Here is a 20884-nt window from a genome sequence, read left to right as displayed (position 1 = left end):
GGGGACATTGTCACTGCAGTTTCATATGACTGCTGTACAATGAGCTGAACAGCCACATCCAACGCACAATACTTGCCTTTCGCGGACTCGAGTTTGCAACATGCCAACCACAGGCCTCCGAAATATTGGCACAGACTCTTTGTCTAGATCAAACTACCTTGGTTCCGCTTTCACGCGGAATTCATTATTTAATCATCGTAAAGCAATTAATCATCCTGCATGGGTTGCGCGCGCACTTACCTGAGTGTTGCGCATGATGTAGCCTAGACGAAGCTCAGAAGGCACAGGTGAGAGTTGTTTGAACGTTATGGCCAACGGCGCCATAATCGACTCCCCATCGGGGAAAAAATGCACAAAGGGAATACTGTCGTTCCAAGTTGCTTGTGCAAGGAGGCCCCCGGTGAGGTGGCCCATATGTTGGTGTGATGTGGATTTATCATTGCACGAACGAGCTTTGGTTTACGACGCATGTTCTGTGGGGCTCGCAATTTCCGCAGCTTTTAACACTAAAAAGAGTCAAGGAATTTCGCCAAACAGGTCCGGAATTTCAAGTTCACAACCAAAGAGATGTTGTACCAGCTGCAGAAAGACATAGCAGGCCTGGTAGATGTGGTTGTCAAATATATTGTTTAATAACATATATAAGGCTCACAGCCAAGATCCAAAATCAACGCTGTCTGGCTCCGGGTTAAAGGAGTCGGCAACTCCAAAGTACATCGTGTCGACCTGGTTTTTTTATTGCGTTTCTGCAATGACACTGACCGAGTTGCAGGCTGGGAGCCGGCAGACCTGTGGTACGGAACCGCCTGTATCTTCTCTTGACGGTTTATCTGCGAAGTAGTGCAAGTTGCTTGCAATTGCCAGCTCGACACCTGGGCTCGCTGCTCAGCCGGAAGTTTGACCCGCCTCTCGTGCTAGCGTCCTCCACAATACCTCCACCTCGATATCTTGGACGCCGGCCGATGTTTACGAGCCCAGTACATACCATATATATGGGAAGTAAAATGTAGTTAGTGTCTTAAAATCCAGACATTCCGTCCGTAAGGTACTGCGAAAAGATGCAATCAGCGTCTCTCTGTCCGTCAGGACTCCATTCTTGTGGCGAAGGGAAACCACAATACGGCCATCGGCCCTGTTGTCATGTCGATCCGTCTTGTCCGGCCCCCATCTTCAACACGATTGCTTGAAGCAATTGCTCCATTCGCGAAAGCCGCTCGTCGACCTGCCGAAGCCTCGTGTCCACCTCCTCGAACTGACCGTCGACCTTTGCAAATTTGCTCGTGACCATCGACTCCAACTTCTCCTCCGCGGGAACCTCCGCCTCCTCGACGATCTCCTCTTGACACCTCACAAGCCCATGTGTTTTCGCGTGCTTGCCCTCCGACACGCCCCCTCCGGCATCGCACTTCATGCACACGAAGACAGCATCTGTACCACTCAGATCAGCCCAATGTTTACGCCCAGAAACACGTCACGAGACACGCCGTACCTTCGCAGACGATGCAGTACCAGCATGGCTGAGTGACGCGTTCCTTGCACTTTATGCACGTCAAGTCCTCCTCAACAATCTTGGTCAAGCGATCCTCCGCCTCTCCCGTACCATCCTCCTCAGTCCGGTCATGCGCCACGTCCTGCGCGTCCTTGAAGGCCGTCCGCGCCCTCTCCAGCGCGTTGCGCGCCATGAGTACAATCGAGCGAAACTCACGCTGATGTACCAACGAGCGCAGCTTGTACAAGTCGTGTGTCGGGAGATGCGGCGCGGCCAGATCGGGCCGCTTCGTACGGTCCACCTCTGTGACGATGCAGTCCTCGCACAGGTCGATCGACTCACCGCCATCCCTGTCGCAGGTGAGGCAGACGATGCGCCCGCCCGTTATCTCCTGATCGTGCGCATCGCACGAGTCGCAGAATATCCCTCTGGATGGACAGTCAGAAATACAACGACGATGCACGAGCCGGGCCACTTTACTTGTGGATGCATATCGTGCGCTTGCGCAGTTCCATAACGTGGTGACAGATGAGTGCGTCTAGCGGGGTCAGGGCGCGCATGCATTTCCGCCCTTCTTCGTCTTCTGCTTCGTTGAGCGGGCGCCCGAGCTGTGTCCGTAACGCCAGATCCATGTAGCGATGACGGACATCTCGGCGTGTCGCCAGGAACTTCCATGTGAACCGACGCCGCGCAACCTGCTCCTGCACTGCCGTCAGCGCAAAACGCCAAAGCGCTCGAATCCTGTCGGTTTGCAGTTCCATTGGCGAGGGCCGACAAATTAACACTTCCGCAGGCATTCTCGAGAGGAAGAACGATGCATCACGAACAGCGTTAGAGCCCCATTTTCCGGACAGCATGCTACCGTCTTCGTTGAGTGTTCCATCATACTCTACCAACATTCCATGGATGGGTATGATGAGGCGGAATTGATATGTCACTTTGCCGTCTGCCTCTGGGACGATGTCCCCGGCCAGCTTGAACTCGACTTTGGAGTCTGGGACATGGACGAGGGCTTCGTATTGAGTGCTCTCCGCATTCAGCGTGTGAATGAATACGGTGAACATGACTGAGAACGGATATTCGGTGTTCGTGTAGTTGTAACCGGTCCAGCGGCCAAGACTGCTGGCGTTATGAGTATTTATCAAGCGGTATCGGGCAGATGCACAAACATATTCTTAAGATTTCCGGTGGCTTTCCGATCCTCGTCAGTCGCAGTATCTTCCATTGCGTTTGCCCCTGCGTTCAACTGAGATTGGTCATATGCATAGAAGAGCACGGTCTCCGCTGTCGGAACGTCCTTGTCCTCCTCAGTATCGTCATAGGTAACGGCTTTGTAAGGAAATGCTTGAATCGCCTTGAGCGGCACAGGAGAATCCGAGTCTTCCATCGACAAGTATATTAAATGATACTGTTGGACAGTAAAGATCCTGATTCGGGAGCTGTGGGAGCCCCCGCGACGTACCAAATCACTGTAAGCATGCTCGAAGTGATGTGCGAGGTCCAGCCTCTGGTGCTTGAGAGACGCTAAAGAACTCATCAGCGATTTGTCGCATCTGGCCAATTTCCGCCCATCACCTTTCAGGTCGTCAATACGATTACGGACAGCCTGGTTAATGGTCCATTGACTATCGAAGGCATCTATACTGTGACGATCATTGACAATTTCCTTTCGCCCTATGCAGAAGACCGCGTAGTCGTGCTTCAGTAGGAGATAAATGAGCGGGAACAAGTACTATATACGGTCTCAGTCGTCGGCAAGGGCGAGGGTATATAAGATGACGCACTTTTTCGATCCGCCCAGGACCCGTGACAAGCGCAAGAGTGGTCGAGTCGTCGATATGATATTTGATGGCCTCGAGATTCTTCTTGAGACGTTCTTCCTCCGCGTCAATGTAGCTCTGGAATCGTTCCAGCAGCTGCGGAGTTGCATAAAAGGGTTCAAGAGAGGTGGTTATGCCGCAGATGTCCGTCCAGACAGCGCTGAGATAACTGTCGACCATCAACACATTAGCTTCGTGGAGGTGTTGCCGCATCGCAAACATCTTCTCGAAGATTTCGTGTATCTTGTCCCGGTAGATTGTTGCTGAGATCTGCCAGCCTTTGAACTATCATGAGACCACGGAGGAAGCCGTCTACGACCTGTCCGTACCTATTGCCCAGTATGCCAGCCATTGAGGCAGGCTTCAGCATGATGTGAGCAACCTTCACGAGGATTGTGATAGATCTTACCTCCAATCCGCAGGTCTCGAGCTGGTAAAGTTGTTGGCCTCTGTCACGGTAATGAAGCCTGAGGCATCGTCATCTAGAGCCTCCGTAATCGCCTGCAGCCGTTTCACCGTGATCCAATCGAAAGCCCAAGCGTCAGGATCGAAAGTAGGTGCAACTTGAAATGTAGCTTCTTTCCTCATCTTCTCTTCTCTTCTCTCCTGCTCATAGTCCCTCAACGCCAACACAAAATGCCGCGCTTTGACACTTCCGCGCCACCCCTGCAGGTGCCCCATGAGATGGGTGGTACCCAAGCGAAGTACTAATGGCATACCATATCTTTCCATATCTGATGCAAATCCTGGGATGTGTGTCAGATGTTAGTGGCCATTTTACCACATGCAATCATGATCACCGTACTTTGTCCAAAATTCTGTCATGTGGGCCTGAAGTGACTGTTTCGATGACACGATCGCTCTCGCGGTGTACAATCTCGCCCACGCCTTCGAGGATCTGTCTCTGCTGCATCTCGAACTTCCTGTTGAAGAACTGGGTATTCTTCTGAATTTGGAACGCAGGATCGATCAACTGGCTCTCCAGTTCATGTTTCGCATTCCGTGCAAGCGCGGTGGCTTGATTGCTGGATCTGCTTGAGTTGGTTTCTAACCGAGTGGATACGAGTTCCTGCAACGCATCGTCGTTCTTGAGGACAGCTTCGCGACCCCCTCTGCGATCGATTTGCTTGCACACGTCCATGTGTTCTGGGGGAGTATAGTTCTTCAAGAACTCCATGATCATGTCTGTCCTGAACAAAGTTCAAAGTCAGCATATTCCGCCCCGCGCATTCGAGATACCAGAGCGCACTTTCGCTCGACGATCTGTGCTAGATCGTCCACCTTGTCATGCAGCCCGTCAACTTTACCAGCGATATGGATGGACAACGCAAATTCAATGTCATCCCGCCGCTGCGAGAACTTGGAGACGAAGCTTGCAAATGTTCCCTCCCAGAGAGGTCCTTTGAGCACTTTCGCAAGCAGCGACATCTTCGAGTACGCATCACACACGTTCCCGCAGGACCGGATATCGCTCGCTGTCTGTTTCATGAGCCCTTGCAACCTGGCCTCAATGGTAACGCCTTTAGGCCCAGTGATCGCTTCATCTTTGATGTTTTTGAGCCTAGCACAGCTAGCAATTAGAGATACTTGACGGAAGAAGCAAGGACGCCATACTGAAGTAGCACCCCGATCATGTCCCGCATCTCCACAAACAGAGCGATGACCTTCGCGTCATTGTTCCGTCGTTTCGTTTCGAGAGTGTAGACAGCCTTAAAGGCAAGTACAGCAACTGACCATACAGTCAGCGCACCCACCCGATGCTTCATGGGCGAGAATCGAACCTTGAATAACAGGATGAATTTTGCCAATATCGTCCAAGGCTTTCATGAGCACAGGAAGAGTCTCGGCAAACCCGCTAACAGCATTCTTTATCGCCGTGGTCGCGCCACTCTCATCCATGATTGCCTTCGTAGGAGCAGTGAGGGTTGTGATTAGGCTCTCCTGACTTGCCACGGCGGAACCCATATCCTCTGGTACATGCTCAATCAGGGCTTACGATCTCGGAACTTATGGCAATGGCACTCGCCTAACTTGCTCAATCGTTTCGGTAACTTGTGATCCGGCACTCGTTGCTGCAGCTCAACAAAAGCTGCCCCTAGGGCCACCGAGATTTCCCTGTCATCGTTATCTTCAGAGCTTGACACAGTAGGCTTTGCAACTATGTGCGGATTTGGAGGCGTATCTTGCGGGCCAGAGGCGTCAGGCCCATGCAGATCTTTGACATCACGAGTAGGCGGTGAAGAGTCAGACTCGAACGTCGCGCTCGAGTTAGCTCGCTGAAGAGGGAGTGGTGGCACAGATTCCGTATGGGTAGAGTTCGACATTTTTAAGCTCTTGTGACTGTGCCTTCTGAATATGCGTGGCAAAGTGGGCATCGTAGAGCACAAGACCGACAGCGGCGAGAGTAGCTCGAGGGAGGGCGTAAGTATTTGGAGGACACTTGTCCATTCATCTCATACATATTATATGGCCTGAGACTGGACCCTCGAAGCGTTCTCGGGATTTCAGCAGCCTGGCGACACCAGTTCATCGCCATCAATATGAACGCCCGTTGTCAGATCTGCCTGTGAACTAACACAATATGACAGCGCCAAACAGCGTCAATCAAACCACAATGTCGATGGCAATCCATGAAAAAGCAAAGGCGCATCAGAACAGTGCAAAGAATGACGCCAAACGACCGCAAGGGACAAACGTTTTACGTGGTGTCGTGATGGTCTCCTTATACAGCAATACAGTACACGTCAGTTGCCCACGACACTGCCACCAGTACACATCAAAAACCTTGCAAGAGGTTTCACTCGTGAGTATACGTTGCAGAGCCTGTTGAGCAAAAGTTGCGGCTGACCATGACTCCGGTGAGCACGACGCCCGCGGTCCAGTGTCATATTATTGAAGGGATCATAGACATGAATGCGATTTATTGTCTGAGAAGGCAGCAATACATGCAGGTCTGGTGGCTGTCCTAGAGAGGGACGAGTTGATAACTTTGTACATATGATCCGAGCAACTGGCGCTCTCTGTCCGCAGATGTCATGTCGATCGCGTCATCCACGTGATCGTGATGTATCTGAACCGACTTTGTTTTTTGATCTTCCAAGTCCGTGATCCGTCTCCTACTAAGCACCGTCTGTGTTCTTCTGTTCCGTGCTGAGGATGGTGTTTTCGCCGGCCCCCGATGTCTTAGACGAAGACGTAGAAGTGGAGGCGCTGGTGGGCCTCGGAGAAGCCTTGATCAGTGCCATCCTAGAGCGCGCCCCGCTCGAGGCAATCAAGAGCATGATCGCGGACGGCGCACCGCTCTGGTACCAGGACGAGGAGGGCACCTCGCCTCTGCATGCGGCGGCGTATGTCGAAAACGAGGAGCTGATCAGGCTACTGATCGAGGGTGGTGCGGTGTGGAATGCAGGTAGGCAGTCAAAGACTACCCTTTCTGCATCGTATTCACGCGCCATCCGTTTCGCAGTGGACAACACGCATAACACCGCGGGGGATATAGCACTGTCGTTCAACAACGAGGCGTGCTATAATCTCGTCCGCGATGCCGGCATCCGCTCAGGTAGGCTAGCGGGATCCTGCCTCGGCGTCCGATTCTGACGTAGTGAACGTGATGTTCAGAGCTGCTCCTGGCTCTGCTTTCGTCGCGGTCCCTGCCTGCAGACTCTCCACTCTCTCTTGTTTTCAAGGCGACAGATACAACCGCCGCCGGCTCCACTGACGCGTTCATGTCCTCGCGTCTGCGCTTCACGACGGACGAGCACGGACAAGAGGTCTGCCTCGTCAAAGTGAACGAAAAAGAGGAAGTCGGGGTCATGATGGGCTGGGAGCGCGGCATAAGTGAGTGGTGGGCGTTTCCTGTTACGCAGAATCCCAAACCAAGTACGCTAGTCTGAAGTGCAGGCAACGGTCGAGAAGCTGTGCGCTGGTCACGAACAGCTGCAGGAGGGATTGAAGGTGCTGAACATCGGCTTCGGACTTGGCATCGTGAGGCGTTCTGCGTCCGCTTCTCGTCCGGGCTTCCGATGTTCACAAGGATCTTTAGATTGACAGCATGTTCCAGGCGCTTTCGACGCCGCCAGCGCTGCACGTCATCGTTGAGCCGCATCCGGACGTACGACAGCACATGCGAGAACGCGGCTGGTACGACAAGCCAGGTGTGAGGATTCTGGAAGGGAAGTGGCAAGACTTTGTCGAGAACGAGCTCCTGGCCGTGGGGGGATTCGACGCGATATACACAGACACGTTCTCTGAGGAGTACAAAGGTTGGTCTCCGGACGTCTATTCTGTCAGGCATCCCAAACTCATATGTGCGCCTGGCAGATCTGCAGCAGTTCTTCGAACATTTACCTGACTTGCTTGCTGGCCCGGAATCCCGGTTTGGGTTTTTCAACGGTCTGGGCGCAACCAGTGCGAAGTTTCCGGTCCTATATGATTGCCGTTACTCATTTTACCTACAGACGCGCTATTTTACGACGTGTACACCCGCGTCTCGGACCTGCATCTATCTGAGGTCGGCATAGATGTTGAGTGGAGTGATGTGGATGTCTTCGCGGAAGACGATGCACGGTGGGGTCGAACACGGCAGTACTTCACGCAGAGGCTGTATCGGTTGCCAGTGGGACGGATGAGAGCCATTGGATAGCCTTCCACGCCATGATTGGCCGAAATTGAATTTGATGTGGGCTGTATTGACGACCGTGCGTGCGGTCTTCCTTTGATGTATCAATCTGTTGTGTTGTGTGCCATACGACTATAGCACTTGTAAAATGCGAACGACTGCCTTGCAGCTGAGCTGCGGCACTGACTGGAGGCGGTCGACTGTGCCCAGACCGCCGTGTGCGCTTGATCGAGGACGTTCCTAGAGACCTTCCTAAAAGAGCGCGGGGGAAGAACCCGATCACAATAAGGTAATTGATCAGATCTCCGTCGCGACGATGTCAAGACGACCGAGACGGGCAGTGCTCCTCTTACGCTCTCTCCCTCCCTCCTCCATATAACGCCTTTCTCTTCTCCCCTTACCGACATCAGGCAGGACCGTTGTCAATTCTTTCCAAAGCGTCGACCGGTTCGACCTATTTCTCTTATTTCTTCACTACTGTCCAACTCAGTCACCACACTTCGGCTCGCGAGACGAGATTCATTTTGCTTCGGACACGATGGCCGCTGACTTGCTCGAACTGGTGAGTCGACCATGTGGTTACGAGGGGCCGAGACTCGATATTGAGGACATGTGCAGCGTCTTCCCGTCGACCTTGCTCCGCCAGAGCAGGTTCCGCACCAGCTGCAGAACTACGTGAGTACCCCGTCTGTCCATGCCCTGGCTGGGTCTCAACCAGTCCACACCGTCAGATTTCTCCCGAAGCATGGCAGGCCCGCGTACGAGCTGTGATACGCAAAGGCGGTCGCTACATCAAGCCAGGCTTCGATATGGTCTGGGGGATCATTGCCTTCATGTACGTCCCCCCATGGTGCTACTGCTACTCGACATGACCCGCTCAACGCGCGCACTAGAATGGTCCTAGCTTTGCCTATCGCGATGTACTTCGTTGCCCTCCGCGTCCTGCCCCACGAGGCCGACGACAACGTCACGTTCGAAGTTGGGCCAAACTTCGTCGTGACAGACGACGCGAACAGAATCTGGAAGGCGCGCGGTATCAGCATAGGCACGTTCTTCGGTGTCATCCTCCTCATGTGGGGTCCCCTCTTCCTGTGGAAGCTCCATGTCAGTCAACTCATAATGCCCCCCCCCCCCCCCCCCCCCTGAGCAATACTCATACTTGAGCTGCAGGGGAAATCGCAAGTCAACAAGATGCTCGAGCGGTTCGAAAACGAGGACCGCGCTGTCAGGCCTGGTGCCCCCGTCCCCATTTATAGGATATCCAGGCCCACGATCGGTGCCACCGCGCTTGTACGTATTCCCTGCACTGCATGTGTCATGGAGCATCTACTCATTCCCTGTCTGCAGCAACTGAACATCAGCGTTCCCGGGACGTCCGCGCCTACCTCATTCCAAACTGGCTCGCAGCCGCCCTCTGTAAGCAGTGCTCCCTTCTCCTTCTTCCTCCCGCTCACAACATGCTGAAATGACCACAGTACATCGTCAACGCCCCGCCTGACCCCGCCACCGCCTATGGGACTAGGTTCGGCCAGGCACCCCTTGTTTCAGGCCAGGGGGTGCCGCTCTACAACCAGTACGATGAAAAGGTCCCTGACTACAGCGGCCCGCCGCCGGGTGTCTACATGCCTTACGACGAGAAGCGCGAGTTCGAAAGCTTGCCCGTTTGAGTGCCATTGCCGTTATATGCCTGCCTGCCTGCCGTCGTGCTTTGTGTCCAAGAGACTTTTGCGTCGTCCGCTCTGTATCCTAGCTGGACTGCTTTCTGCTGGCGACTTGTGGTGCCCAAGCTCGAGATGGACAGCATTCATTTTTCTTTTGCTTCCCTTTTCTTCGACTTGTACTGTACCCCGTTGTAGAATCGCACACAAACTAGCTTTGGCTTGTTCCTCCTCTGGCAGAGGCATGTCATCCTGTATTCTAGCAATGCAGTCAGTCTCAACGGACCCGCCCTCGACATTCTTGATGCGTGCCGGTTGTGATCGAGCGATTGGTGAGATCTGATCACCAAGTCCATCAAGCGAGCATGTATTATATAGATCCTGCTCACAGCGTCCCCGCGCCTGGTGATTGCCCTTGCGTTCAGACCAGGCCAGAGTCAATACAGTTTGCCGGAACGACGACTTTATCCTGGTGATCTCAGCATCTGTGCCAGACCTCAGCCTGCACCATGACGATCTTCAGCCTGTACATATACGACCGGTACGACCGCATCCCTCACATAGCGCGCCCCCCGCATTCTTAACAGACCGCCTGCCCCAGACACTGCAACTGCGTGTACTACCAGGACTGGCACCGCACCAAACGGCCCCGCATCGCGGTCGAGGGCGGGCTGCTCCCCGCCGTGTCCGCCGCCGTGTACCCCCGCCCCGAGGAGGACACCACCGACGGCACCCTCAGCATCAGCACCCCGCGGAACACGCTCTCGTCCGCCTCTGGCGTGCTGATCGCCGTGAACGACGATGCGCCGCGCACGCCGCTGCCCCCCGCGCGCTCGCAGTCGCCGACCCCGCAGCACCCGCAGCAGCTCGCCAGCGCGGCCCTGACGTTCGACGAGGAGGCGAAGCTGGTGTACGGCGTCGTGCTGTCGCTGCGCAACCTGGTCAAGAAGCTGTCTGGACGGTGAGTCACCCGGGGACGCTGCTGCCGCACTTCAGCCTTGAAGACTTGACCTTGACTTGACCCATGATGGGTTCCTCCCGCGTTTGCAGGGACGAGCAGTTCGTGAACTACAAGACGTCGACGTACAAGCTCCACTTCTACGAGACGCCCTCGGGCTACAAGTTCGTGATGCTGAGCGACCCAAGCGTCGATTCGTTACGATTCGTTCTGCGCCAGATATATTCGGGCCCGTTCGTAGAGTACGTCGTACGGAATCCCTTGGCCCAAATGGACTCGAGGGAGCGTGGCATAGACAACGAGTACTTCCGCACCAGCACAGACAGAATGGTTCGAGGTCTCACTGTATTCGAATGACAACACGGCAGATGATGGCTTCGTGTTTGCTACTACAACTGGACAAGACGACAGCAAATGCAAGCGAGAAAACAAATACTCCATCCGGGGCACTGTGGTAATAAGATAGCGATTATAGATACAGCGGCTTGCGTTAGTGAATAAGTGTATGCTCGGATGTCCACCTCGTGCTGTACTCCGTTAGTTATCGTCCAAATCGCTCAAAGGACTGCCGGGATCGATTGCAGCTCCCGCATCGGCGGCAGGGACCGCATCCTCCGGCTTTTCCTCCAGCTTCTTGCGCACAACATTCATCAAGGATGTCTTGATCTCTCTCTCTACTCTCTCATCCCCTTCCTCACCCGCGACGGCTTCGTCTAGTGCCAATTTCGTCTGGCCCAGCGCGAGCATATCTTCCTCGATAGATCCTTTCGTGATGAGCTTGACAACATCAACGTCTTGTTTTTGACCTATCCGATAGGCCCGGTCCTGCGCCTGCTTGTCATTATGAGGGTTGAAATCCTGGTCGAACCTGACAACATATGTGTTAGAGGAACCAAGGCATAGTAGGACAAAGACATACATGATGACGACACTGGCTGCCGTGAGATTGATGCCCATACCGCCTGCCTTGGTAGAGAGGAGGAAGACAGAAATGCTCTCGTCATCAGTAAACTCGTCGACTAGAGATTGCCTTGCATCGACAGGAGTGGCCCCAGTGAGTAGTGAAAACCGGATACCCTCCTTCTCTAGCACCTTCTGCAGGATATCCAGGATTTGGGTGAACTGTGGTATGGCGATGACATTAGTTGAGAAAACACGTCACGAGCTTAGTAGTAGTACATACCTGCGAGAAGATGAGGACTCGTCGGCCCTCCGCATGATAGCGTTCTAGCAACTGCAAGAGTACTTTGACCTTGCCGGCTTGAAGGTAGCAATCGTCGGGTTGCAAGTACTTCCTAGTAGACTGTAGCCGAATGAGAGCGGATCTGAGAGCGTTGAAATGACTGTCACATACCTTGTACGTCGCACAGAACAATTGCAACTCCGCGTCCGTCATAACTTCCATGTCTTCTTTGACGAAGCGGAACACGGCACCTCTCCTCTTGAAGTCCGGTTCCTTCAGCAGCAACTTCGTGATCGAGGCGAGCGTGTCGTCGGTGAAGCGTCGCCTGAAGAGCATAGGATGTGAAGCCGCCTTACGGAGGTCCATCAGAACATTGGAACTATTCTCAAGGTACACCTTGTCCTTCTGTTTTCCGTTAGCACGGCCTTTCTTCGGGGCCTTGCCATTGGCGATCGTCTCTCCTGTTGCTTGAGCTTCTGCCTCGGCGTCAAAGATGGTTTTGCGAGACCGCTGCAGTGTCTCATTGTAGATAGTTTTCTGCAGTGGTGTCATTTCACACCATTCGATACGTTCACTCTTCTTTGGCAAGTCTTTGAGGACCTGGAAATTATGTAAGGCCAATGTGAAGGATTGTATGCTATAGTCTCACCTGATCCTTCCGCCTTCGAAGGACGAACGGTGTCATCATCTTTTTCGCTCGCGAGACACGTTCTTGAGCCAGTAAGGTGACCTTGGAATCACCCTTGGTCTTGAAGACCGCACGCAATGAGTCAAGGTCGTCTTGAAATTTCTCCGGAAGGATAAAGTTCATTAGGGACTGCGAACAAAATGACATTAGCGGTGGAACGGAAACTGTCATGATAACTAGACCCATACCACTAATTCCTGCAGGTTGTTCTGCAGAGGCGTTCCTGTCAACAGAAGGCGCCATTTCGACTCATAGCGCAGCAACGTTTGGTAACGCTGAGATTGGAAGTTCTTCAGGACGTGTCCTTCGTCAAACACAGAGACCTGTCGGTCGACCATTAGCGGCTGCTCGGTATAATGATGACCTGTGCTCACATCCCACTGAATGCGTCTGAAGAATTTACGATCCTTATCGTCGCCTTGTGCAAGATTGTAGGTCGTGATGAGGACCTCCCACCCGTCCTCTTGCCGACTTCGCTGAGTGTCCAACAGAGTCTGTCGGAGTTCCACTCGCTCCTCCTTGCCAGCGTAATAGCTCGTGACAGAAATGCTCGGTGCAAAGCGGTCGAATTCACGGAGCCAATTCTCTAAGGTCGATGATCTAGTAGTTGCTGTGAGCGCGAGACCAAATGTCCTGCAGAATTGAGCTCGCTTACGGTACGACGATGAGATGGGGGCCCTGGCTGCCCTGCTCCTTGAGATGCGCCAAGAAGCTGATGACCTGGCAAGTCTTTCCAAGACCTACCTCGCCAGTGAGCAGAACCCTACCGGCAGAAGTTCAAGTCGCCACTCACCCATCTCGTCGGCGAGGATACAACTCAGCCCCTTGTTGTACAAGAGATTCAGCCAGTTGATCCCCACCATCTGGTACTCTTTCAGCTGAACCTCAGGCGATACCAACGCTGGCTGTGACGTGAAGTAATAGCTTGGCCTGTTGTCCACTACAAGTGCCTGTGACCGCAAGGTCAACGCCCCGTCGGCGGCGAATTCATCGTCGGACGGTGTGCCTCGAGGCGACACGACACTGCCTCTGCTGTTCGACTTGTGACGTGCACTCTCCGTCCAACTCGCTATTTCGGCCTTGAGTTCTGCTCCGGTCTGCTCACAATCTTCAAGGATGCTATCGACCCTACCGTACCCCTCGAAGATGGTGGCACAATCATCGAACATGCGGGAACTTATACCTGCGGGTCCTGCCTTCTTCTTGCCTTGACCGAGCTTGGTCCGCAACTCGTCGACGTCCGAGAAGGGCCGCAATTCAATTATTTTCCGCGCCTGCGGTGCCGTGCAACCTGCAGAAGCCATGGTCAATGATTGACAGTATACTACTTAAGACACCCATGACTCACCAGTAAGTTCTTGGAGAGCCTCTGCCGCAGCCGAATTCATGTATTTCAAGGCACGAGTTTCATGGTTGGACTCTTCTTTCAGTCTTTTAGCTAGAGATGCATCATCTCGCCCACCCACAAACTCGTCCTCCGAATCAGAATCAATGATCTTCCTCTTGACACGCTTCGTGCGAGGCTGTGTTACCACAGGACTAGCTGGAGTGTGCGCGAATGGTGGCAATGCTGCTTTCTGTGTGACAGAAGCAGGCTTCGACGGAGGCTTGCCCTCCCCTGCCGGTCGCGCCATGTAGATCATAGACTTCTTACCCTTCTCACGAATTGCCATCCGCTCCGCTTGCTTCGCATCGTCAATCTCCTTGACACGACCAACCTCCTGGGACCGCGACTTCTGCGCCGCATGGCTCGATGGGCTCGACGAAGGTGGCTTCCAGTTGGGATCGTTCAGCAAGTCGGAGGCCTTGCGAACATCCCCACCCGCCTGGGTCCATGCAGCACGCACTTCTTCCGTAGTGAACTGTGGCTGTGTGAACCTGAAATGTGTATACTTCGCGTCATCCGTTTCAGATTGAGATTGCTCGGGAGTCGTCTGCGGCGGTGGCGGCGAGCGCGTGCCGCGGAGGATGCGCGGCTTCGAGGGACCAGCGATCCCGTTCTTCAGGTCCGAGGCCGAGTCATCAGAAGGAACGGGCGAGCCTGCGGCGGCACCGTTAAACATCCGCCGCTGGCCGGGCCGTTGGACGTCTGGGGAGTCGGGAACGGAGAAGAGATCGAGTGGGTCCTTGGAGGACTCTCCACGATTGATCCGCTTCCGGGGAGGTTCACCGTCCCGCTCTTCACTCTCTGACCTCCTTCTACTACTGGAACCGGAAGGACGCGTAATTGACGCGTGAGGAACGCCATTATTCGTCATGAACCCGCTCGGAGCGGTGAGAGGGTCGTATCGTGTTGGTGCAGTGTTGAGACGAGGGTTGGAATGGATGAGTCCCGGGATGCCATCACCAACGGTGTCGTTCTCCCAAGGGGTGGTTTGTAAACGGATTGCTTGATCTTGCCTTGGAGGGCTTGAGCTGGGAACCAGGATGTTGCCCGGTGAGGTCGGGGTGGCTGGAAAGAACCGCGATGGCATTGTCGCGTCGCGCGACTGTGTTGGTGGCGACGCAACGTACTGAGGCACTGAGGTACTCGACGCTAAGGTTTCTGTCGTAGTCGTGGGCTTAGGAGACATTTTATCCCGGTTCTTCTTGAATTTAAGTTGTTCTAAGGCTGCCTTCTGGAGTGAGGAAGATGCGTGCGGCGCAACCACAATGAGGACGCGCCCGAACAAAATACAGATATATGAAAATACTAACTCTATTGGCAGCAGGATCCTGTCCTGGGGACATAATGCAAAATGCAGGTATAGGTTGTGCAGAATTGCCGATTGAGGGGGGCAGGATCGACGACCGACCTGGGGGTGTGATACGACACGGACAAGCCAGGAGAAACTCTAATCGGTGGCCGTGGGCGGAGAATCAAACAACTGTGGCTGCTAAGGCTGGGTAGCCTTGTTTTACATATATAACAGTGAATATGCGCCTCTACATGGCGATGGAGATGAAGGTATATACTATAATACAGGTCGAGGAGCAGGGAAGTAGTGTATCGTTGTCTCGTCAGACTGCTGGTGGCATAACAGACTCAGACACGCAGGACATAGAGTGCAAGATGACATATTTATTATTTGAAGAACGGTGAGTAAAATACATAGCATCAATGTATAGTAGCAAGTACTGCACAACGCATGAGCTAATGTTTGACCAGCCCACCACCAGCACAAATTGTATGAGCCTTCTTCGTCAGACGGAGTACGGACATATGCAGACACGAGCATCAAGTCTGCCGGAAACAACTAGGATCACACTCTTCAGTCGAATAGACAAGGTGCGATACACAGTGAAGACTTACGTATTCGATGACCTCTCCGGTGAACTTCTATGCTAATGGTCGGCGTCCAAATGGAAACGTACAACGCCGTACGATGAACTAGACATATGGACTGCACTATGACAACACTCACCGACAGCGCCAGCGGGTAGCCAAAAACAAATAGACCAGCGTGTGTAAGGCCTTGCCTGCGTTTGGCTTCTTGCACTCCATGTCTAGTGACTTGGTAGTAATCTCAGCCGACGGCATAGCATGACGGTCGTTTCTTGCAGACTTGCGACACGAAAACTGTACACAACAATCCTTTCAAAGTGGAATGTGGACAACCCCAAGCGATTGGTGGACTAACATACTTCCTGCTTTGAGCGAGAGATAGGCTTGCGCATCCAAGATACACTGAGTGGATTCCCATGGTGCACTGGGGAAGCGCAAGCCGCAGTTCGTTTTGATACTGTGTCTCCACCACACGATGAAGCTCGCAAAGGCAATGACAATGATAATGGACCACGGAGGACATGATTGTGAATCCTCATTGTAGCGCGTGATTGAGGTCTGAGAGCTGTAATCGCACGGGTTGTCCGCAGGAGCAGGTATTGTTGGTTCGTGCTAACCTTAAAAGCGCTCTGCATATTATTCTATGCAGCGTGCATACAAGCTCTGATACGCACTGAGACCTGCGAAAGAGTCAGTTGCCATTCGGTTGGAGATGAAATAATCGCGCACCCATTTTACAGTTTGCGTTACTAACTGAGGATCAATCGATAACAATTTTCTCGTACATTTAGTTCTCGAGAACATCGAAAAACCGTTGCCGTACTTTCAAGCACCGTAAGGCCTCACCTATTGCGGGAGACATCGCTGCCAAAAGAAAAAGGAGGACTAAAACGGAGGAACCAGATTGCGGATGGATGTGCCAACACGTCCAGGGGACGTCGCGAGCGCCACGACATATCCCGATGGCCTCGTCGAAGTATTGCGATAGCTATTCGTCATCTCATAACGACTGAAAGGAATCGCAAACGACGACACGAGGAGGGAGGAGGTGATTGAGGAGAGGGAACGAGGAAAGGAGGGGGACGGAGAGACGAGGGACGATAAGGGGAGATGGTGGTTGAGAAGAGAACTGTTGAGCGCTCGCATTGTGCCGACGGCGCAGCCTCACGCATAGTCACGCACCGCCGCAGCTGTGGCGCTGCTCCGCTTAGGGAGGCTCTCAGCTCGTCCTTGCTCTCCACCTCCCATTCCATCCTACTCAGCAGTTCGCTCGACGACATCATGGGTGACCTTAATGTCTTCGCGTTGTTTGCAATCGTAGGCTTTTCTATGGCCGTTTCTATTCTCATCACGGTTCCGTTGACTGGGGCCCTTGTGCGATTGCGCGGTGAGTGCGTCTCCGCCGACCGGTGGTATTGCACGACTAACAAGCACTCATATTCAGCGAATTACAACCCGCGTGGCTTACGCCTGGACCCGGAGGGCAACTTTGAGCCGCACACTGGGCCTGTGGTCACTTCGTTCTTTGGCATGTTGAAGCGAGTAAAGCGCATCGAGGTGAGAAGACGTTCTAGGCCATTCCTTGGTGATTCAATAGCTCACACAGCCTTGAAAGGGTTGGGGCGGATTGTACAAGGGGCTCAGTACGTGCAGGGTTGCCATGTTGATCCACAGAGTTATCCATACAACGCGTTTCAGTGCCCACGTTGTTGTTCAGTCTTGTATTGTCCGTGTTCGCGGTCACTGTTCTTGACGCAGACAGAGCCAGCACGCCAGGCAGGATCGACCCTCCGATTGCCGGGCCGTTCGGCACCTTGGCGTATGGTCTCCTCTCGATGCTCTTATCCCTGCCCGCTGCGGTCATCACCTATCGGTGAGTGTCCCGATTGGTTAGCACAATCTGCGCAGCAGTACTGACTGTTCCCAGTTCGATCACCACTCCATACAAGCTCCCTTACCTCCGTCCAATGTACTCTATTCGTATCCTCCTGACGCCCACGGAGCGCAAGAAGCCATGGATGTTGTACATGACGCCGGGTCTCCTTGCGGCACAGGTGCTCAACGTCGCGTATACTGCATTCTTCCTCACTGCAATCCGAGCTTTCCTGTTGCCCCGCCCTAGTGCTGATGAGCTCAGCTTGAATACCGTCAAGTTCGGCATCTATCTATTTATAGAACTGCTGAGTACAGTGGTGCTGTGCCCTCTGGAAGTTATCAGTACGAAGCTGGCGATCCAGCGTAACCACGCTGCGCCGGAATACAATTCAGTGGAGCAAGAAGCCGAAGATGACACTCTGGACGGCGAAGAATACACGGAGTATTCCGGCGCTGAAGAGGATGTCATTGGGTTAGTAGCTTGTCCCTTAGTCCGATTGTCGAATGGACGCTCATTTCCTGCTGATTCATCAATCTTGTAGGTTGCGTCATGAAAAGGACCCGTACCTGGGCCTTGTCGACTGCGCGAAGAAGATTGTTGACGAAGAGGGCTGGAAGGCTTTGTATCGTGCATGGTGGATCACGCTGCTGGCGGCCGTTGCCAGTGCGTTTGCATGGGTCGCGCCGTACTTTGCGCCGTGAGCGATGAGGAGCATGTCATCTTGGTTGTATGTGGTTGTGCGTGAAATTGTACCTATACATTGCGTCTACTCACGTATGCCATGATATATTCCTTTCAAAGGTTGATTTTTGTCAGAAATATTCGAGCATCTCAAAGTCCAATGAAAAACGTGTTTTCTTGCATAGCTCTTATCTGCTACCCCCAGCAAAGCGTCGACTTTGACGCAACTGACGGATTCATGGGTACCCATGGTGAGATAAGTCTGATTTATGTGCCACAATACCTTCTGCTTCGATAAACTCGCCAAGCAAATGATACAAAAATTCCCTGGAAGCGACAACAACCCTACATACGTAAGCAGCAATAGCGTTTCAATTAGCTCTCGCTTTGCGTTAGCTCTCACTTTGACATGACAGCACGCAGATTATTCGACTGCAACACATAACGAAAATATTGGAGGTGCATCCATAACATTCCGTCATATTTTGACATGCACGCCTGTGGATCACCGTTTGCATCGTGCTGTCATTTCTTTCTTTTCCGTGCGTCCTTTGTTCAATATCATCGTTAGTATCACGGAGTCTCTCAGCGAGGTGCAGAAGCGTATCACGCATGAAGCTTGACTTAGAGTTCGTGAAACCGGGGCGACCAGGGCATATCAGGGGTCGTATCCTTCCGCGATCCACGCACGATGCAGTCAGCTAGATTTTGTGATCGCGGCCCCTTGCCATCCCCAGACCATCCCCGAGCTCCAACAACCCTTCGCGGCCAAAACGTCCACGGCATTCGCCTGTTGTGTGCGACTGCAACCGAGTACATGCATGCCACCCGCTGCATTCGAAGGACTTTCCCCGCAACGTCTGCGCCCCAGGTGACATAATGCCAAGACATTTCGCGCACATCAGCTATATTTATCGACACTGGCGCTTTTGCAGATACGAGAGTCGGCGCCTACGTGTGACCGCACTACTTTGACCGGAACCGATGCTCTTGCCTCTTTGAGGGGGTGGGGTAGCCGTAAGATCAGCCGCGCCGCCCCTCATGATCCAATCATCGATTCCTATCAGGCGTCCGCGACGCTAACGACCTGCGCGCACTTTGTCGTTAATGTTGTGGGAAGGCAGACGCGCCGGCGTGTGGCGTCCGGGGGTCTTCACTGAATGGCGACGGGCAGTACGACACATCTGTCAATTCTCCGTGGTAGATTAATACTGTGAGAATCTAAGGTGAGGCATAACGGTCACGGTCGTCGAGTGCATCGCAGCAGCCGGAGACGTTGTCAAATTCAGGACACTGGTAGGAGTAAGACAATCCCGTTCAATGAGCTCACGCGACATTGCCAGGTCGCAGACTCCATGAACATAGCTGCGTAAAACCAACGGGGATCTAGCTTCTAGATCCTGTTAGATCCACGGTGGGTTTACCGTTGCCCTCGGATGGCAGCTTGCGAAGGACGAAAGTGCCGCACTCCTATCGCTCGTGTGGTCTATATTTAACACTAACGGCCGCCTACAACAGAATAGGTCCAATGTTTCTCTCGAGAACAAGGAGAGGCTTCGAGTAACGCCGGACGTGTCCGCCACTGACGCCATTAACCCATTAAGCATCGTGCTACTTCGGAACATACTCGTTTCTCCCAGGTGAGTAACGTTCTGACCTATATTTGCCCTAACAGCTAACGACGAGCGCGGGTCATGAGTCGGGGCGTTGGGCTGTAATGAAATGGGCGGGACGGCAAATTCCATGCGTACACGCAATATTCCGGAGGGCAGTATCACAGATCAGTCCGGAAACGAGCGTTTGCAAGCTTCGGGGACTTGAAACACATAACCGCGCCTGCAAACCCAAGCAACACACAACTTATCGAGTCTGAAATGAATGACTGTTCAGTCGCGGTGCGCTACAAATTCACTTCGGTGTTTACCTCCTGTATGTGCTGGTATGGTCGTCAGAACGGTGTTACCTCCTTATAGCAATGGCTCTGATGTGGCCCATGGAGAACGATGCGGGGCTGGCGTCACCGTCGCAGGTATTCTCGTCGGATCCAACCCTTCAAATGTATGCGGCACCCCAATTCTGCTATTCGGAACAATCTATCGTCCGATAACTATTTCGACAGTGTCCAGAGCGATGCATCGCTCGTTCTCTGCCCTACGGTCGAGATCCGCCCTATAAGGTGCGCGCGCCTCAGCTATTCGAACTGACGCTGAGAACCCGCGTCTACAATGTGCAGCAGTCGTCATGGACTGATCGAACATGGTGCGTGTCGTTTCCTTATTTGGACATTGGCCATGTTGTGGCACCATATGCGGCCGATCTCACTCATAGTCCCGCGGCCAAAGAGGCGCACTCTGTGAACGGCGGGTCGATACGGCGGAGATTCTCTTGGTATCCCGATGCCCCTCAAATGTTATACTGACCGGTGAGATCCATCTATCGCCGGCAGTCCCTCAGCTGACAGACCGATAGGACAACGCTCGCAGACGCTCGCAGTTGGCCGACGAAGTCAGCATCGCCGCTTGGACAGACTCCCCATCAAAAGCAACCTTACTTTGCGTGCCAAGACCCCGATCGCCCTTGGGCAGACATCCTTGCCAAGCCGCAGAATTTTGTGGAGCGTTGGCGACTGCCATTGGCGTGTGTCGCGG

At 53.4% G+C, this 20884-nt stretch overlaps 6 protein-coding genes across 6 annotated transcripts; 4 read left to right on the top strand and 2 right to left on the bottom strand.

The window, feature by feature from the left end:
- Window positions 1–1138: 1138 nt before the first annotated feature.
- POSPLADRAFT_1133525 (hypothetical protein) lies at window positions 1139–5208 on the bottom strand (the record flags this gene model as incomplete). Its single annotated transcript, XM_024484360.1, has 13 exons — window positions 1139–1428; window positions 1490–1917; window positions 1970–2608; window positions 2659–2897; window positions 2952–3013; window positions 3065–3221; window positions 3274–3587; window positions 3639–3670; window positions 3719–3975; window positions 4029–4055; window positions 4115–4499; window positions 4559–4870; window positions 5060–5208. The coding sequence occupies 13 exons, from the start codon at window positions 5206–5208 to the stop codon at window positions 1139–1141; spliced, it is 3291 nt and encodes a 1096-aa protein (XP_024343140.1).
- Window positions 5209–6465: 1257 nt separating this feature from the next.
- POSPLADRAFT_1133090 (hypothetical protein) lies at window positions 6466–7951 on the top strand (the record flags this gene model as incomplete). Its single annotated transcript, XM_024484301.1, has 7 exons — window positions 6466–6718; window positions 6776–6868; window positions 6928–7166; window positions 7222–7293; window positions 7352–7571; window positions 7630–7716; window positions 7767–7951. 7 exons carry the CDS (start codon window positions 6466–6468, stop codon window positions 7949–7951), a joined length of 1149 nt encoding a protein of 382 aa, XP_024343139.1.
- A 337-nt stretch (window positions 7952–8288) lies between these two features.
- POSPLADRAFT_1064713 (hypothetical protein) lies at window positions 8289–9869 on the top strand. The gene is made up of 7 exons (XM_024481840.1): window positions 8289–8489; window positions 8546–8602; window positions 8659–8762; window positions 8821–9031; window positions 9098–9217; window positions 9275–9343; window positions 9403–9869. Exons 1-7 carry the CDS (start codon window positions 8466–8468, stop codon window positions 9592–9594), a joined length of 777 nt encoding a protein of 258 aa, XP_024343138.1. The 5' UTR covers window positions 8289–8465; the 3' UTR covers window positions 9595–9869.
- A 225-nt stretch (window positions 9870–10094) lies between these two features.
- On the top strand, window positions 10095–10900 carry POSPLADRAFT_1133513 (hypothetical protein; the record flags this gene model as incomplete). Its single annotated transcript, XM_024484357.1, has 4 exons — window positions 10095–10126; window positions 10187–10282; window positions 10331–10546; window positions 10636–10900. 4 exons carry the CDS (start codon window positions 10095–10097, stop codon window positions 10898–10900), a joined length of 609 nt encoding a protein of 202 aa, XP_024343137.1.
- Window positions 10901–11080: 180 nt separating this feature from the next.
- Window positions 11081–14477, bottom strand: POSPLADRAFT_1133342 (hypothetical protein; the record flags this gene model as incomplete). Its single annotated transcript, XM_024484327.1, has 9 exons — window positions 11081–11411; window positions 11463–11665; window positions 11727–11838; window positions 11905–12326; window positions 12603–12737; window positions 12789–13014; window positions 13070–13154; window positions 13208–13705; window positions 13763–14477. The coding sequence occupies 9 exons, from the start codon at window positions 14475–14477 to the stop codon at window positions 11081–11083; spliced, it is 2727 nt and encodes a 908-aa protein (XP_024343136.1).
- A 2461-nt stretch (window positions 14478–16938) lies between these two features.
- POSPLADRAFT_1166339 (hypothetical protein) lies at window positions 16939–18425 on the top strand. Its single transcript, XM_024487915.1, has 7 exons — window positions 16939–17066; window positions 17124–17236; window positions 17295–17322; window positions 17378–17552; window positions 17607–18026; window positions 18097–18292; window positions 18357–18425. The coding sequence occupies exons 1-6, from the start codon at window positions 16961–16963 to the stop codon at window positions 18254–18256; spliced, it is 1002 nt and encodes a 333-aa protein (XP_024343135.1). The 5' UTR covers window positions 16939–16960; the 3' UTR covers window positions 18257–18292; window positions 18357–18425.
- The last annotated feature ends 2459 nt before the right edge of the window (window positions 18426–20884 follow it).

This window comes from Postia placenta, assembly GCF_002117355.1.
Source record: "Postia placenta MAD-698-R-SB12 unplaced genomic scaffold POSPLAscaffold_2, whole genome shotgun sequence".
NCBI lineage: Eukaryota > Fungi > Basidiomycota > Agaricomycetes > Polyporales > Adustoporiaceae > Rhodonia > Rhodonia placenta.
This window is presented reverse-complemented; position numbering and strand designations above follow the sequence as displayed.